The 14,717-nt window shown below is 50.3% G+C and overlaps 9 protein-coding genes across 9 annotated transcripts; 5 read left to right on the top strand and 4 right to left on the bottom strand.

Moving 5' to 3' along the window:
- The first annotated feature begins 70 nt into the window (after window positions 1-70).
- Window positions 71-1,856, top strand: BGW36DRAFT_388489 (uncharacterized protein). The gene is made up of 4 exons (XM_046217233.1): window positions 71-128; window positions 185-1,041; window positions 1,062-1,623; window positions 1,682-1,856. Exons 2-4 carry the CDS (start codon window positions 337-339, stop codon window positions 1,774-1,776), a joined length of 1,362 nt encoding a protein of 453 aa, XP_046067624.1. The 5' UTR covers window positions 71-128; window positions 185-336; the 3' UTR covers window positions 1,777-1,856.
- Window positions 1,857-1,905: 49 nt separating this feature from the next.
- Window positions 1,906-4,185, bottom strand: BGW36DRAFT_54093 (Xanthine/uracil/vitamin C permease). The gene is made up of 3 exons (XM_046222407.1): window positions 3,672-4,185; window positions 3,458-3,624; window positions 1,906-3,408 (listed from the first exon to the last, which is right to left on the bottom strand). Exons 1-3 carry the CDS (start codon window positions 3,761-3,763, stop codon window positions 2,135-2,137), a joined length of 1,533 nt encoding a protein of 510 aa, XP_046067623.1. The 5' UTR covers window positions 3,764-4,185; the 3' UTR covers window positions 1,906-2,134.
- BGW36DRAFT_54062 (uncharacterized protein) lies at window positions 4,024-6,135 on the bottom strand. Its single transcript, XM_046222406.1, has 5 exons — window positions 5,257-6,135; window positions 5,098-5,194; window positions 4,800-5,050; window positions 4,393-4,748; window positions 4,024-4,337 (listed from the first exon to the last, which is right to left on the bottom strand). Exons 1-5 carry the CDS (start codon window positions 6,102-6,104, stop codon window positions 4,285-4,287), a joined length of 1,605 nt encoding a protein of 534 aa, XP_046067622.1. The 5' UTR covers window positions 6,105-6,135; the 3' UTR covers window positions 4,024-4,284.
- A 106-nt stretch (window positions 6,136-6,241) lies between these two features.
- Window positions 6,242-7,290, top strand: BGW36DRAFT_419945 (uncharacterized protein). The gene has a single exon (XM_046219483.1). The coding sequence runs from the start codon at window positions 6,415-6,417 to the stop codon at window positions 7,246-7,248; it is 834 nt and encodes a 277-aa protein (XP_046067621.1). The 5' UTR covers window positions 6,242-6,414; the 3' UTR covers window positions 7,249-7,290.
- Window positions 7,291-7,408: 118 nt separating this feature from the next.
- Window positions 7,409-8,152, bottom strand: BGW36DRAFT_432078 (uncharacterized protein; the record flags this gene model as incomplete). The annotated part of the gene is made up of 3 exons (XM_046221078.1): window positions 7,409-7,543; window positions 7,597-7,940; window positions 8,011-8,152. The coding sequence occupies 3 exons, from the start codon at window positions 8,150-8,152 to the stop codon at window positions 7,409-7,411; spliced, it is 621 nt and encodes a 206-aa protein (XP_046067620.1).
- A 516-nt stretch (window positions 8,153-8,668) lies between these two features.
- BGW36DRAFT_388482 (uncharacterized protein) lies at window positions 8,669-10,020 on the top strand. Its single transcript, XM_046217232.1, has 3 exons — window positions 8,669-8,980; window positions 9,025-9,096; window positions 9,168-10,020. The coding sequence occupies exons 1-3, from the start codon at window positions 8,803-8,805 to the stop codon at window positions 9,713-9,715; spliced, it is 798 nt and encodes a 265-aa protein (XP_046067619.1). The 5' UTR covers window positions 8,669-8,802; the 3' UTR covers window positions 9,716-10,020.
- Window positions 10,021-10,105: 85 nt separating this feature from the next.
- Window positions 10,106-10,816, top strand: BGW36DRAFT_432076 (uncharacterized protein; the record flags this gene model as incomplete). The annotated part of the gene is made up of 3 exons (XM_046221077.1): window positions 10,106-10,261; window positions 10,363-10,565; window positions 10,621-10,816. 3 exons carry the CDS (start codon window positions 10,106-10,108, stop codon window positions 10,814-10,816), a joined length of 555 nt encoding a protein of 184 aa, XP_046067618.1.
- A 65-nt stretch (window positions 10,817-10,881) lies between these two features.
- BGW36DRAFT_304684 (putative stearic acid desaturase) lies at window positions 10,882-12,304 on the top strand (the record flags this gene model as incomplete). Its single annotated transcript, XM_046211995.1, has 2 exons — window positions 10,882-11,122; window positions 11,169-12,304. The coding sequence occupies 2 exons, from the start codon at window positions 10,882-10,884 to the stop codon at window positions 12,302-12,304; spliced, it is 1,377 nt and encodes a 458-aa protein (XP_046067617.1).
- A 251-nt stretch (window positions 12,305-12,555) lies between these two features.
- BGW36DRAFT_53993 (putative cytochrome P450) lies at window positions 12,556-14,527 on the bottom strand. Its single transcript, XM_046222405.1, has one exon. The coding sequence runs from the start codon at window positions 14,392-14,394 to the stop codon at window positions 12,751-12,753; it is 1,644 nt and encodes a 547-aa protein (XP_046067616.1). The 5' UTR covers window positions 14,395-14,527; the 3' UTR covers window positions 12,556-12,750.
- Window positions 14,528-14,717: the final 190 nt, after the last annotated feature.

The raw sequence follows: 14,717 nt of genomic DNA, 5'->3' as shown, positions 1-14,717 counted from the left end.
CGTGATCTATGACTCACATTTAGATAACAAGATGTGATTTCCACCTTAACCAACTGTTAAACACACTGGTGAACAATTATGCATGATTACAGTAAATTTGTCAGGACCCGCTTATATTTGAGGCTAAAGTACGGAGTAGACAGGTCGTTTTATTGAGGACCATTCTATTAATCCTCGGTTACAGTTGCCACTCGCTTACCGATTACGTTATTTTATTTTATCCCTACGTCAACTATATCGCCGATTTGATCAATGTCATTACCAGCATAATATTTAATTCGTCATTAGCACAGCGATGAATTGATCTAACTTATTAACAAAGCATTAATCAGCGGCATGATGCCCCTCCATATCATTCTAGTATACCTTCCTACATCCCTCTTTATCACCATCCTACCAATCCTCCTCTTCATCGCCCATACATCCAACAGCTCAAAACCGCGGGGATGTCGTCGTCTAGGGCTACCTGCAGACCAAAGCAATCTATCCGATGAATTTGAATTCTCCCTCTCCCCACCTTCAGCTACCACTGATATAAAAATTAAAGCCTTATTCACATACCCACTCAAATCCTGCCGCGGCATCGAACTCTCCACTTCTGCTGTTGCCGCAACGGGATTAGAGTACGATCGACAATTCTGCATCGCCGAGCTCATTCCAGCACACACAAAAAAGGACGGAGAAAGCGAGCTGAGGTGGGAATTTCGGACCCTTCGGAACAAGGAGTATGATAAACTCGCCCTCGTGAGCACGGAGATCTGGCTGCCGGACCCGACTTGTCAAGATTACGGAGGGGATTTGGAGGAGGTTAGGTCGGGTGGTGTTTTGGTGGTTCAGTATCCCCGCACTTCGTCGAGTAGGATATTGAGTATGGGGATGAGATTGGGGGTGGTAGAGAAATCAGTCTCGTTCTGGGTACCTCTGTACCCCCAGCAGCAGTATCCAGTGGTCAATGTTCAAATATGGAAAGACTTTCCACTAGCCTACGACTATGCCTGCCATCTGCCAGACTCCTTTCTAAACTTCCTAACCTACAACACCGTCCCCAAGAAACAAGCAAGTCCAAAAAGAAAAAAATAACCCTCCTCCGCACTAACCCATCCTCATATCGCCCTATCTACAGAAACGCGCCGCGCAGGGATGTTCTGGGCTATCAGCCACATACCGCGTTTGCAGATGCGTATCCGCTACATCTACTTAGTCTCGCATCTGTACAAGACGTGGCGCGGCGGTGCGTACATGCAATACCGAGATTGAGTGCACGACGGTTCCGCGCAAATATTATTGTTAGTGGGATTCAGGCCTATGCGGAGGATGAATGGAAGAGAATACTTCTTCTCCCGGCAGAACCGGAACCAGAACCAGAACCAGAACTCTTCCATGCAGCAAACCCAAACACCGAGGGGAACGACCATCAAAGCCGGACGAATGGTGACAGGAAGAATGTTGAGATTTATACTTGTTGTCGTACCGTTCGTTGTAAATTGCCGAATGTTGACCCTGACACCGGCTACAGACACCCCCGAGAGCCGGAAAAGACGCTCAAGGGGTATCGGTGTATTGACAAAGGCGGTGGGGATAAATTGGCGTGTTTGGGGATGCAGTGCGTTCCTGCTGTGGAGAGTGAGTTGTGGATATATCCATCAATTGGTATTTGTGATCAGTCTTACTAACTGATTAGATTTCGAGATTAGGGTCGGTGATACGATTGCCGTGTTGGAAAGGGGCGAGCATTTTTATATTCGGATGTTGGCGCCGGGAGATCCCGAGGTGTAAGCAGTCAGATCAATTGATGATGTCAATGATTTAATGTATGCCATGTACATATGTAGTATAGATGTAGGTGTATCAATAACTAGTAATCAATTGATATGTATTCTAGAACTATCTGAGCATAATGTTAGCTAAGAACTCTTAGCCTTCGCCTCCCCAGGCTCACTCTCGGGAGTATATGGAGTCGCCTGCACTGCAGTCTCCGGATATCGTCTCTTCTCCTCCGCTGCGTCCAAAACCCTCGTTTCCTCCTCCTCATCCTCGATTTCCTCAGTAAGTAACAAATTCAAAATCAGCGCTATAAACCCAGTCACCACGAACCCCGTGCCCATTACCAACTCAATTGCGTTAATCAGCCCGATCAGGCCTTTATTACCCCCGAGTACGTAAACACGTACGAAAACCAGTCAGGGACAAGCGTCGCGCCCATGCCCACCGCAAACGACGCGGTCAGGATAAATCTGTTGCGTCTAGTAAACGGCACGGTAGAGACGATTCGCAGACCGGATATGGCGACGGAGGAGAACAAGAACGTAGTCATCCCTCCCAGCACAGGCGAGGGAATGGCAACCAAGGCGGCAGCAAACTTAGAGAAAATTCCCATCACTATTAGAAAGAAGCAGCAGCAGTACCCCGCCTTGCGGTTGGCGCATCTGGTCAGCGCGATGACACCGTTGTTTTGCGCAAACGTCGACATCGGGGTAATGGTGCAGAGACCAGCTAATAATCCGTTAAAGCCGTCCGCAAGCACACCACCGCGGATACGTGAGTCAAACATTTCGCCCTCGACGTCGAGGCGGGAGACGTCACAGGTGGCGGTGATGTCGCCGATGGCTTCCATCATCAGCACGATGTATAGTGCTAGTAGTGGGAGTATGAGAGGCGAGTAGATTTTCAGAGAGAACGTTTTGACCCATATAAACGATGCCACAGGCGCCGCGTCGATGCCGGATCGGTCAAAGTACCCGCATGCTCCAGCTACAATACATCCGACCAGCAGACCGATGACGACGGAACAGGATTTCATGATGGGTGACCCGAAGCGCTCGCAGAGGATGATGGTCAGGAAGACAAGAAAACCGAGGCCGATAAACTCGGCGCTTCCCCAGGGCAGAGCGTGTGGTGCCGTTGCACTGGGACACAAGGCGCCAGAACTGGGGTCACTGCTGCAGGTGCCAGAGCCGCCAGCCCAGTCTTTGAAGCCGCTCTGCACAAGACTGACTCCGATAAGAAGTACAGTGGGACCAGTCACCAAGGGTGGGAAGACTCGCTTTAGCACTCTGATGGACATGAAGGAAAGTCCGATTTCGAGGAGTGCGCATAGGCAGCTCGTGGCGAGAATAGCGCCGTAGCCATCTGGACAGGCTAGTTTGTTTCCTTTGGCATCAGTGGGGCAGTAGCCACTGCTATACATCTGAGTGAGGGCGCCTTCAGCGATGGTTAGGGTTGAAAATGACGTTCCGACGACGGAAATCAGGCCAGTGCCGATGGAGTAGGGGGTTTTGTAGATGCCGAATCTAGTGATTTGGATGGCAGACAAGATCCCGGAGACTATTAATGATGTTGACACCAGGTACTGCGATGTCTCGGTGTCGAAGTTGGCTGCCCCACCAATAATGATGGGGGGAGTAATTACTACATCTCATTAGATTGAGGTTATAGATGCTGCAGGCGGATCAATTACCTCCGGCAAGCATGGCCAGGGCATGCTGCAGACCAAGCAGAAAAGCCAAAACAACTGGCATTTTGTCATGAAGGCCGAAAAACGGGCTTGCCCGTCGGGTCTTCGTCATGAATGGAAGGTTGGGTCGGAAGAGGAAGCCATAGTCGTAATCACCGATCAAGCCATCTCTGCAATAATTAGTATGTTTTCATACCGAAAAGGAGTTCGCACGCACTTGGTTGTGAAAGTCTTGACGACGCGCCTGCCTTGGTCTGCAAAGGACCGTTTTGGCGCAGTATCAGGCCCAATCTGGTCTGGGCCGTCCATGGTGGATTTGCACCTTAGTTAATTGGTTGTATACTGAGCATCAATAACGAAATCGATGCAGTCTCAGTGGGCAAATCACTATATAACTATATATGCCGCCAACCATACGAGCGGGTGCGTATATGGAGAATTTTGTTACTCGATCTGAAGCTGTAAAAGATAAAGCAGTGGTCGCAGTGGGCCGGTGCCCGCGATAAAGCCAGGCAGGGCGAATCATCGCCCGCAGCAGCCGACTAGGAGTAAGCCCACGCGGGACTTGATAAGGCTTTGCGAGCTCACAGGCTGATGTCACTCTCCATAGTCCACAATCACATAACAGTAGCACAAATCCCACGCCGAGGCCAGGTCCGACGTGTCGGCCGTTCCCGGTTGTTACTTGCGCTTCACGACTAGTTGTGGCTGACGACCAAGATTGCTTGGGGCTGGAGCCGGGGAATGGCTGCCGACGACGGAGATCGGCTACCACTACTCTCTACAATTGTCAGTATGCAGGTTGGCTCCGACAAATACTCATATAAGCACTATCCGTCTTGAAAATACTGCGCCATTATCCGAAGAGCCTCTAGATATGCGTCTACCACGCCAAGACACGATTAGCATACCCCTATGCCCAACTAAGCATCACTCACCAGCAGACTTCCATCTCGCCTCAGCCCTTTGCAGAATTTCCACACAGAGCGATATCCCGTGAATATACTGCTCACGCTCAGCTCCGGACGTCTCGGAGGAAACCCACGTCAGGGCCGCTGCTGCCCGGTACACGCAGTGAAAAAACAGTGGCGAGAGAGTTGGCAGGTTGCGTTCTTCAAGAAGTAATGACTCGTTTAGAACCTGCACAAATGAGATGATTTGCGCTGCGGTTTGCTTCATGATCAGAACCGCCTTGGCGGTGCATTGCCGAGCGAGCGCGAAGGCTCCCGCGTCTAGTGGTTTTTCTTTTGCGAAGGAGTCGCAGGAATGGAACTCGCTGACCTTCATAAGAGCACTGACGGTAAAATAAATGAGCATCTATAGAAGTAGAATGTAGCCGTCTCACCTAAAACAAATCGCCACAGCCACGTAATAGCAAACTGTATCATCTCGATTCGCAGTCATCAAATTAAGCAGTGAATTAGTAGCCTGACATACCACGTCAATGTCCTCAAGGACAAAGCTCATGTTAGATGTCTCGTCGTTGCAATGCCTAATAGCCTGGCCGAGTAGGTGGGCGGCTTGGGCCATGCGTGAAAACTGGCTGACAGGATGATCGGTCGAGGTGCGGAGTCGTTCAGGTGCCACCACCATTTCCTAGATCCGTTATTTTATATCCTATAGCAACCAAAAGAAATATATACCCCTCTATCCCACGCCCCATCATCTCCAGAAATGTATGACTGCGTGCTTGGCTCATCACTATTCAGCGGGCGATAATCACCTCCAGCGGAAATATATCTGAAACAAAATGCAGTAAATAGATTAGAAGTATCCCGCTTAATACTTATATTGACACATACCTATCAAGGATTATAACAAGCCACCAAACCCTCTGTCTCTCATCCCAATCCATCCAATTCCTCGGCTTCCGCAACATCTGCGGCGCCGATTTATGATGAATCCCCATCGCAAAGCCCAGCCTCGCACAGGACCCAATAGATAAATAAGCAGCAGGAAAAACCGCATGGCCAAGCTCATACACCGTGATGAGCAAAGTTGCCTGCAGCCTGAGCAACGAGCAGATTCCTGCCATGTCCAATGCGAACGAAAACCGCTTAGCGGCGACGTACAGAGAAGTAGATTGAGCAGGGTAGGCATCTGGTGGGTGTTGGATAAGTTTCATGGTTAGTAGTAAGAGCGCGAGATCGGCTTGCATCTCATTTTGAGTCTGCGCTGTGTCTACGAGTTGGCTGAGTCTGGTCTTGTTGATTATCGGCATCCAGGTATGGACTGATTCGAAATAGAGAGTTGTAATTTCGTCGATTTGGCATCGTTCCTGGAGATGCTCACCGACGTATTCCGGGATAGAAACCCCTGTGGTTGCCTTGATGGGGATATTTGAGTATTCGTGGATATCAGAATCCAAGAAGAAGATGCTAGTACGCAGCGACGAGTTCGCCACGGTTTCATCCGAAAGATCGGTTAACGTCGATGGAGACTCGCTGGAAAGATGAAGCGCACTCTCCAGCTCCCGAATGCGTGCGCGAAGGCTCTCTTCTGATGCGGGCTGTTGCGCATAATCGCAGTTGCGGCGCGTTCGTTGGCAGAGACCACAGCTCGGGAGAGCCTTGTCGCATCGACGCTTTGCGCTGCGACATGGAGCGCACGCATGGAGGGCTGTGCTGGTGGATGCTGGAGTCAGATTCATGGGTATGGTTACTTTTGTGAGTTAGGAGAGGTGTAGAACAAGGTGATGTAAGGAAGAGTATAAATGCGGGCAAGTGCGGCCGCATATATGCGGCCGCCCCTCATATCGAACAAAGTCAAATATTGGCAGCAATGCGGCCGCAAACCCAGTACTTTGCAGTAGACAATGTAAATCAAAATCAAAACACATTACTATATAATGTCTCGACTTGAACCCCCGGTGGATGAAAATTCAACAGATCAGTAAATTCCTTCGCTGACTTAATATCCTAACGTTAACTTCAATACCGCATTATTTTACCTTCCTAATCATGAGCAAAGTCTGGTTCGTCACAGGATCTTCCAGAGGCCTTGGCCTCGCCATTGTCGAAGCCATCCTAAACTCCGGAGGATCCGTGATTGCAACAGCACGAAACGCCAAACAATTACAGCACCTTGTTGACAAGCACGGCACCGAAAAGGTCCTCCCCCTATCCCTCGACGTGACTCAATACAACCATGCCCTCGAAGCCGTCAGACTCGGCGTTGAGAAATTCCACCGAATCGACGTCGTCGTCAACAACGCCGGGTACGCCGACGTCGCGAGCATAGAGGATATTACCATCGAGTCATTCCGGGCCCAATTCGAGACGAATTATATGGGCGTTGTGTATGTGACCAAAGCCATTCTGCCGGTGCTTCGCGCGCAGGGGAATGGGCACATTATTCAGGTTTCGTCAGTTGGTGGACGGATGGCTTCGGCCGGCCTGGGGGCGTATCAGAGTGCGAAATGGGCGGTGGGAGGATTCTCGTCTGTGCTGGCAAAGGAGGTTGGGCCGCTGGGGATTAGGGTTACGGTTCTTGAACCGGGCGGTATGAGGACAGATTGGTCGGGGACGTCGATGGAGGTGGCACCCGTTAGTGAGGCGTATAGGCAGACGGTAGGGGCTGTTAGCGAGTATGTGCGGTCGAAAGCGGATTCGTGGCCAACGGATCCGGTCAAGGTGGCAGATGTTATACTGCAGGTTGCCGAGATTGATGAGCCGCCTCTTCGGCTGTTGATTGGGGCCGAGACGTTGCAGTATGCTGCTCAAGTTACTGAGACTCTGGCTGCGGAGGATAAGAAGTGGTCTTATTTGACTATTGCGGCTAGTGGAGATAAATAAAATAGCTGGTTTGCGAGAGTTGGTATATCAGTAATTAATTCTCAGTCGAAGTTTATTTCTTAGATATCAATCTACAAAGTTTGGTATAAGTACATGTAATAGCAATAGCTACCAGATTTAGTAACCAGTAGCATGCTAGCAGCATTGATTTCAACACAGCTTATATAAAGGCGTGACACACCGTCAAAACGGCAATAGTCATCACGATAGACCACTTGTAATCACTGTTAATAGCCAAAGCAGCCCCAGTGTGTACAGGACTTGCTGGAGAAGATGTAGACGACGACGGTGCAGTCTATCATGAATAATTAGCACAAACTATAACAGTGTGGAAATGGAGGCACTTACCGAGTTTCTTCCAGGCGTAGGGGTAGATACAGCTGAAGATGAACGCGTAGCAGCAGGAGCCGTGACAGTACCTTGAGTAGCCGTGACAGCAGCTTGAGTAGTAGTGGCAGCAGCTTGAGTAGTCAAAACTACAGATCCAGTCACAGTCGCCGACGCAGCACCTGTTGCTGACGATGGACTAGGCGTAGCATCATCGCCGCAGGCTTTAGCAGCTGCCGCAACGTGGTTGCCGTAATCCTGCCATATATCTTCCGTAAGAGCGCATTTGAGGCAGGCGTCCAAGTCCGCGATGAAAGTGGAGTTTGAGCAGTAGTTATTGGTGCGCGAGAGCACAATTACGTTTCCTGATAGCGTTTATGGTTAGCTATTTAAGTTCAGGTTTGGGTTGCTAGGGGGTCATAAAAAGGGGCGTACCACAGTTGGAATGGCATTCATAGAGAGGTGATCCCGGGGCAATGCTCTGTCGTTTTTCAAACACTGATTCAAGTCCGCGCAATCCCAGAGCATGGCATTGTAGAAGAATACCACAAACGGCGGTTAGGTGGAGAAATTTCATCGTGAATTTGCCAAAACAATTCAAAGGGTGCATATATGTATCTGAGTCAAAGATTATTCATACAGCGCGTAATAGTTGGCATATATAGCAGAGAATTGTGGAATATATACTCCTCATGGAGTCTTCATCAGTCTAGGCATCCATCGGCAATGCCGAAAGTCGGAGGTAGCCGAGTCATATCTATTACCAAATGAGAACTATTCTTGTGTGGTCTCATGCGGACACAACATGACCCGTTAACGCCATCAATCTATGGGCGTTGCAGGATGATACGTTCGGGTTACACGGAATCAGCATGCGAGAGCTCGGCCGGGGTTTTTTGGTTATCTGATCCGAGCTGCCCCATCTTTCCGCGTGCTATTGGATAGTAGTGGAAAGCCACATATTGCCAACCAATGGCAACCCCTGGTCGCATCTAATCTAGTGGACCAACAACGTGTAATATACTACACAACCCCCGCCTGGAGAGAATCGGAGCCAATCAGTTCAGCGACGGACAGCCTCTGTTGTAAAAGCGTGTCTGCTACCTCCGACGTTCGCTGACTGTGAGGGGTATGTTACGATGCTCCCGCAGGTTTATAGTATGATCAAACCTGTTTCCTCTCGTCTTTCGCCGCACCCTTAATTTTCATCTACCATTTGAATTCGCGATGAAAGCTTTTTGGATTCTGCCCTTAATGGGCGTCCTCGTCAAGAGCAAGCTTGATGACGACATGGGCCCAGCTGCTTTCCTGTGGCCTAGTGACCGAGCTTTCTCGGCCGTGAACGACAACACAGCACCTTGCGGCTCAGCTGCGGGGGTCACGAATCGTACCGTATTCCCTATGAGTATGTCACAGTAGATTATTCTTTACCATCTCTAACATCTGTAGCAAATGGAGCGGTTGCTGTGGTTCTCCAGGATGAATCATACAATGTCAACCTCGCAGTTTCTCACAAAGACAGTACGCTCTGTCCCATCCAACACCCCAAGCCCACGCTCAGCTCAAGCTCAAACAGCTAACATGAGTGGCAGATCCCACAAGTAACGATGACTTCAGCACCCTCGTCTCCTCGTCAAACTTTCCCGACCTGAAATCCGGCCACGAATGCTACTCAGTGCCCAACGCGCCATCAAGCGTGTCACCCGGGTCCAATGCCACGCTACAACTCAGTTACATCTCTAAAGGCGAGACTGATACTAATAAAACCTACTATGCGTGTGCCGACATCACTTATGTTGCGCTGAAAGATTTCACTATCCAAGTCCCCTGTTTCAATGTCTCCATTGACAACCCTACTGCAGTTACGAGCTCGTTGGCGGTCGGGGCTACGGCAACGGCAACCTCGACGACTGCTGCTTCAACGTCGTCCTCTACTAGCGACACTGGAGGAAGCCATCTCTCTGGCGGCGCGATTGCGGGCATCGTGGTGGGAACGGTTGTGGGCGGTTCTCTCGTTCTGGCGGCCCTCGTTATCCTCTGGCGACGCAGGCAGCAGAAAGCGCGGCGGGAGAAGAATGTTGCGCTCAAGATGAACGAGCTGACGAGTAGGGATCAGACAAGCTCCACGGCTGGGCATTGAATATTGATGAATGCTTCCTTCCAGAAGGCTTGGCGTAACCGGAATGTGAGTGTGTGATGTGAGCGTGTGATTGGCGGGAGCATGCTGCGGATGACCGCATCATCAGTCATGATCTTCGGCCAGCCAAACCGAGGATTCTTTGTTAATGACAATGCATATGAACGTGAAGGACAGCTGCATGGGCTTGATGTCATGTCACTACGATCTTCAGCTTTTAAAATGAGGTTATGGTGCTGGGGTGACGACGACTGATGTCAGATGGCTCTACAAATAATAACGATAATGATAAACATAAGCATAAACATAAGCACTTCGTGATTAGTATTCAAGGATGATGAACGGAAAGAAAATGATAAGTATAATGTTCTCCCACTGCACAGAGTACATTTGATGCCTCAGGGTCGAGGCAGCAAGGCAGCCCAAAATAGCCCTGAAAGCGTTGGGGCAGGCAGCGGCAGTGGCACAGGGGAAGGCGTGACCCACAAGTCCAACAACGCCACCGGATCGCCGTACTCCTTCAACGTTCCTCTCACTGTGGTGTTGATTGTATATTATTATTAAATATTCACTGTGACTATGAAAAAGTAACTGACCGAATATATTTTCTCTCTCGTTAAGACTGATCACACTGGTATTATGTATTCTAGAATACTGAAGAATCAACACCGGCGCTGATGGGGCGAGCGGAAGGCAGCGACGCCAGCCAATCAGCAGCCGCCCGCCAGCCAGGGACCCGAACTGTTGGGGCGGCGGACCCAACGAAAGCGGAAACCTCGGCTGGTTCTCCCCAGATTGGTGGTGGAATCACCTGTCGTTGTCCCTTGCTCATGTCTGTTTCCGGCCTCTTTTCGTGAGTGCAAGGCAACTCGTGCTGGGGCCTGCTGAGATTATCGTGCTCTTCATAGGCTGCTGCATCAGCGCATCCTCGGCCGGGCGACCGCGGTTGCACGACACATTCCTATTCAGTTATTCACTATTCTTAGTGATCATCCAACCGCAGCCCGCCTCCCCAACGGCGCTGTGGATCCGCCACATTTTGGTCTGGACATTGGGGAACAAGAACACTATATCAGCAAGCGCCACCCACTGTCTTCCTTCTAACAAAGTTACACTTCACATCGACTGACTTGACTGACATTGACACATCCTGCTCGTCAGTCTTCGCCATGTCTGCCTCCGCCGCAGATGCCAGCCGGCCCCGGCCTGCTGATACCAAGAAAGTGCACATCACCGAAACCCCAATGACAATGAAGAACTGGTACAAGCACGTCAACTGGCTCAATGTGACCTTTATCATCGGCGTTCCGCTGTGCGGTCTCGTCCAGTCCCTGTGGGTTCCTCTGCAGTTCAAGACTGCTGTCTGGGCTGTTCTATACTACTTCTACACCGGTCTAGGCATCACAGCTGGTAAGTTCCTATGCTTGTATGCTCCAGACACGCGCTAATTTGTCAGGATACCATCGTCTCTGGGCTCACTGCTCGTACTCTGCAACTCTTCCCCTGAGGATCTTCCTCGCTGCTGCCGGTGGCGGTGCTGTCCAGGGCTCTATCCGCTGGTGGTCTCGTGACCACCGTGCTCACCACCGTTATACCGACACCGACAAAGACCCGTACTCTGTTCGCAAGGGTCTGTTGTACTCGCATATCGGCTGGATGGTAATGAAGCAAAACCCCAAGCGCATCGGCCGTACCGATATCTCCGATCTGAACGAGGATCCCATCGTCGTGTGGCAACACCGCAACTTCATCAAGGTCGTCATCACCATGGGTCTCCTCGTCCCCATGTGTGTTGCCGGTCTGGGCTGGGGTGACTGGATGGGTGGTTTCATCTACGCCGGTATCCTGCGCGTCTTCTTCGTCCAGCAGGCCACCTTCTGCGTCAACTCTCTCGCCCACTGGCTCGGAGATCAGCCATTTGATGACCGCAACTCCCCTCGTGATCACGTCGTCACTGCTCTGGTCACTCTCGGCGAGGGTTACCACAACTTCCACCACGAGTTCCCCTCCGACTACCGCAACGCTATCGAGTGGCACCAGTACGACCCCACCAAGTGGTTCATCTGGGTCTGCAAACAACTGCGTCTCGCCTACGACCTCAAGCAGTTCCGTTCCAACGAAATCGAAAAGGGCCGTCTCCAGCAATTACAGAAGAAACTCGACCAACGCCGTACTAAACTCGACTGGGGCGTTCCTCTCGACCAGCTTCCCGTCATGGAATGGGATGACTATGTCGAACAGGCCAAGAACGGTCGTGGCCTGGTCGCTATTGCCGGTGTCGTCCACGACGTGACCGACTTCATCAAGGACCACCCCGGTGGCAAGGCCATGATCAACTCTGGAATCGGCAAGGACGCGACCGCCATGTTCAACGGCGGTGTCTACTACCACTCCAACGCCGCCCACAACCTGCTCTCCACCATGCGTGTTGGTGTTATCCGCGGTGGATCCGAGGTTGAGATCTGGAAGCGCTCTCAAAAGGAGAACTCCAACGTCGACTACGTGCGGGACGCGAATGGCCAGCGTATTATTCGTGCGGGCGAGCAGGTGACCAAGATCCCTGAGCCTATCGCCACTGCCGATGCTGCGTGAATAATGAGATGATGATGAAAATTCTGCCTTTGTAATTACTCTCCTTTGCATTTCCTATGACTATTTCTGTACTCTAATGACTTCTACCCTCGACGCCAAAACGCGTCCTCGGTCAACTCAAGACTGAATTTCTCTTTATAGCGAATTAGCGGCGTTTTTAAGACGGGTTTGTTTGGTGATTTGGGTTTACCGTTAGATATGTCCATACAATGGCAGTGAATACGACTTGATCGTTTCTCATCATACACATCTTGCAGAAATCAAATACGTAGATTAAAAATCTGTAGCAATTAGAGCAACGGTGGTAGCTCGTACTCATACAATGAAATGCCGCTCTGGTTCAGCGTCCCACAAACTGCCTGAGAGGCGCGCCGAGCAGCAGATCCTCATATTGAGTACTGTACGTACATTGTTTAATCTATATCTACGTAAGATATACGCAGGATTTAGACAACATAGTGTTTTTCTGTTCTTTTGGCCCCGCTCTTTAAACAAGCGAGCAACTCCGACTCATCTCTGGGAATGAGCTTGACCTTAAAGTCTCTCGGAATGGCCACAAGAGCACTCTTAATGGCATTGTAATCCGCATAGTGGGTATTCGGCGGGAATTCCTCGCTCGCTACAACACGGTAGCTGCTCAGCAAGCGTGCCAATGCCGTATAAATCACGCGGTTGGCAACGAATTGCCCTGAACAGCCCCTCGCCCCAGCGCCGAAGGACATATGTGGTAATCCTTGGATACTTCTTTCGACAGGGATGTTCTCTGGATATTCCAGCCATCGCTCGGGGTTAAAGACATCGGCGTCATCTCCGAAGTGATCCACGTCATGGTTCGCCGCTTGGAGATTGACCAACACCATCGTCTTGGCGGGAATTACCACCCCGTTATCCCAGGTGATATCCACCGTGGTCTTTCGGGGTAGATTCATTGCGGAGGCGGTATAATATCGTTCCGCCTCTTTGACAAGCGCGTTCACATATGGTACCTTTTCTTCCGCGAAGGATTCTAGAAAGATATCGTCCAGATTTGAGTAGTACCGTCGGATATCCTCGTAGGCTCGCTCCTGGAAGATCTGTCCTGCCTCCGTAGCTAAACTTCCGATGCAGCTGGTTAAGGTGGCAGGAATGGTCTCGAACCCACCAGATACAAGTGACAGACAGATTGATGAGACTTCTACGTCAGTCAGCCGGGTTTCCTCTCCCTTGAGAATGGTAGCTGACACGCATGGCTTATCTGTGCCCATCTGAATCCTGTCTCGAACAGTGTCGAGCAGAAAAGATAAGTATTTGTCCCTTCGCCTCCGTAATGATTTTGCACGTTCCGTTTTTTTGTTTCCCGGCAGATACCGCAAAATAGGGATATAATCCTGGTAATTCTCCGAGGCGGACCGAAGCAGGGAAATGGCAGAGCCAACTTCTAGGATTTCCCGGAGGAGCTCATCGTACACGCCTCGCATACGAATACCATAGCAGAGTGTCAGGGTGGTATTCAATGCTAACCGTTGGATATACGGTCTGATCTCGAGTTCTTTGCCCCCCTTGCCGTCGGCATAAGTGTCGGAAATCAAATCATATGTCTCCAAGTCGAACATATCGTGATATGAGCGGATCGCCGGTCTCGAGAGAACCGTACCGGCTGCTCGACGCCGGTTGCGCGTCGAATCATCCCACGGGCTCGACCCGATGGTGAAGCCCTGCGTCGATGAGATCACGCCATGGAAGGTGTACAGGGTTGGCCGGTCGATGAGTGCGGATTGATGCGACACGAGGATTCGACGAGCGTCATGGAAAGAGTTGACCACCACAGCGGTTGTGTTTCCTAGCCGGATTTGAAAGACGGATTTGTTGTACTTCCGCCATAGCTTTTCGCAGACGCTTGCGTGATCGTCGCCTAGGAGATACAGATGGCCAATTATTGGTAGAGCATTAGGAATAGAGAAGAGGCCGCCAATAAGCGGGTTGGAAAGATACGAATGTAAAAAAAGTGCGGCCAAGCTAAGACATGATAATGACAATGCACAGGGCCACAGCCATGGCCAGGACCACAGCTGCTCTGGAAGAAGCGTAGAAGGCGACAAGAAGGAGTACATTCTCGGTGTTAAATTTCTTTTTTTTTCCTTCGTTTATTTCATAAAAAAAAAGAAAAGAAAAGAAACTTCGTGGAATCCTTTTAATTACGTACCCAATCGCAGGGATCGTAGGCTTCTGAGAAATTGAGTGAAATTAAAAGGATCCTGTAGTACTACTCTGTACTACATGACATGCAGTCTATATGCCAGGACGTTACCCAAAGAAACTAGATATGCCGCCGCCTCTTGCTGCTAAGATCCAACAATATTGGACAGAATCACATTGTATCATGTATGTATCCTGGATCCATCCCTACTAAAGTCTGATAATCCCGCATGAGTTA

Source organism: Talaromyces proteolyticus (assembly GCF_021365285.1).
Source record: "Talaromyces proteolyticus strain PMI_201 chromosome Unknown BGW36scaffold_12, whole genome shotgun sequence".
Lineage (NCBI taxonomy): Eukaryota > Fungi > Ascomycota > Eurotiomycetes > Eurotiales > Trichocomaceae > Talaromyces > Talaromyces proteolyticus.
This window is presented reverse-complemented; position numbering and strand designations above follow the sequence as displayed.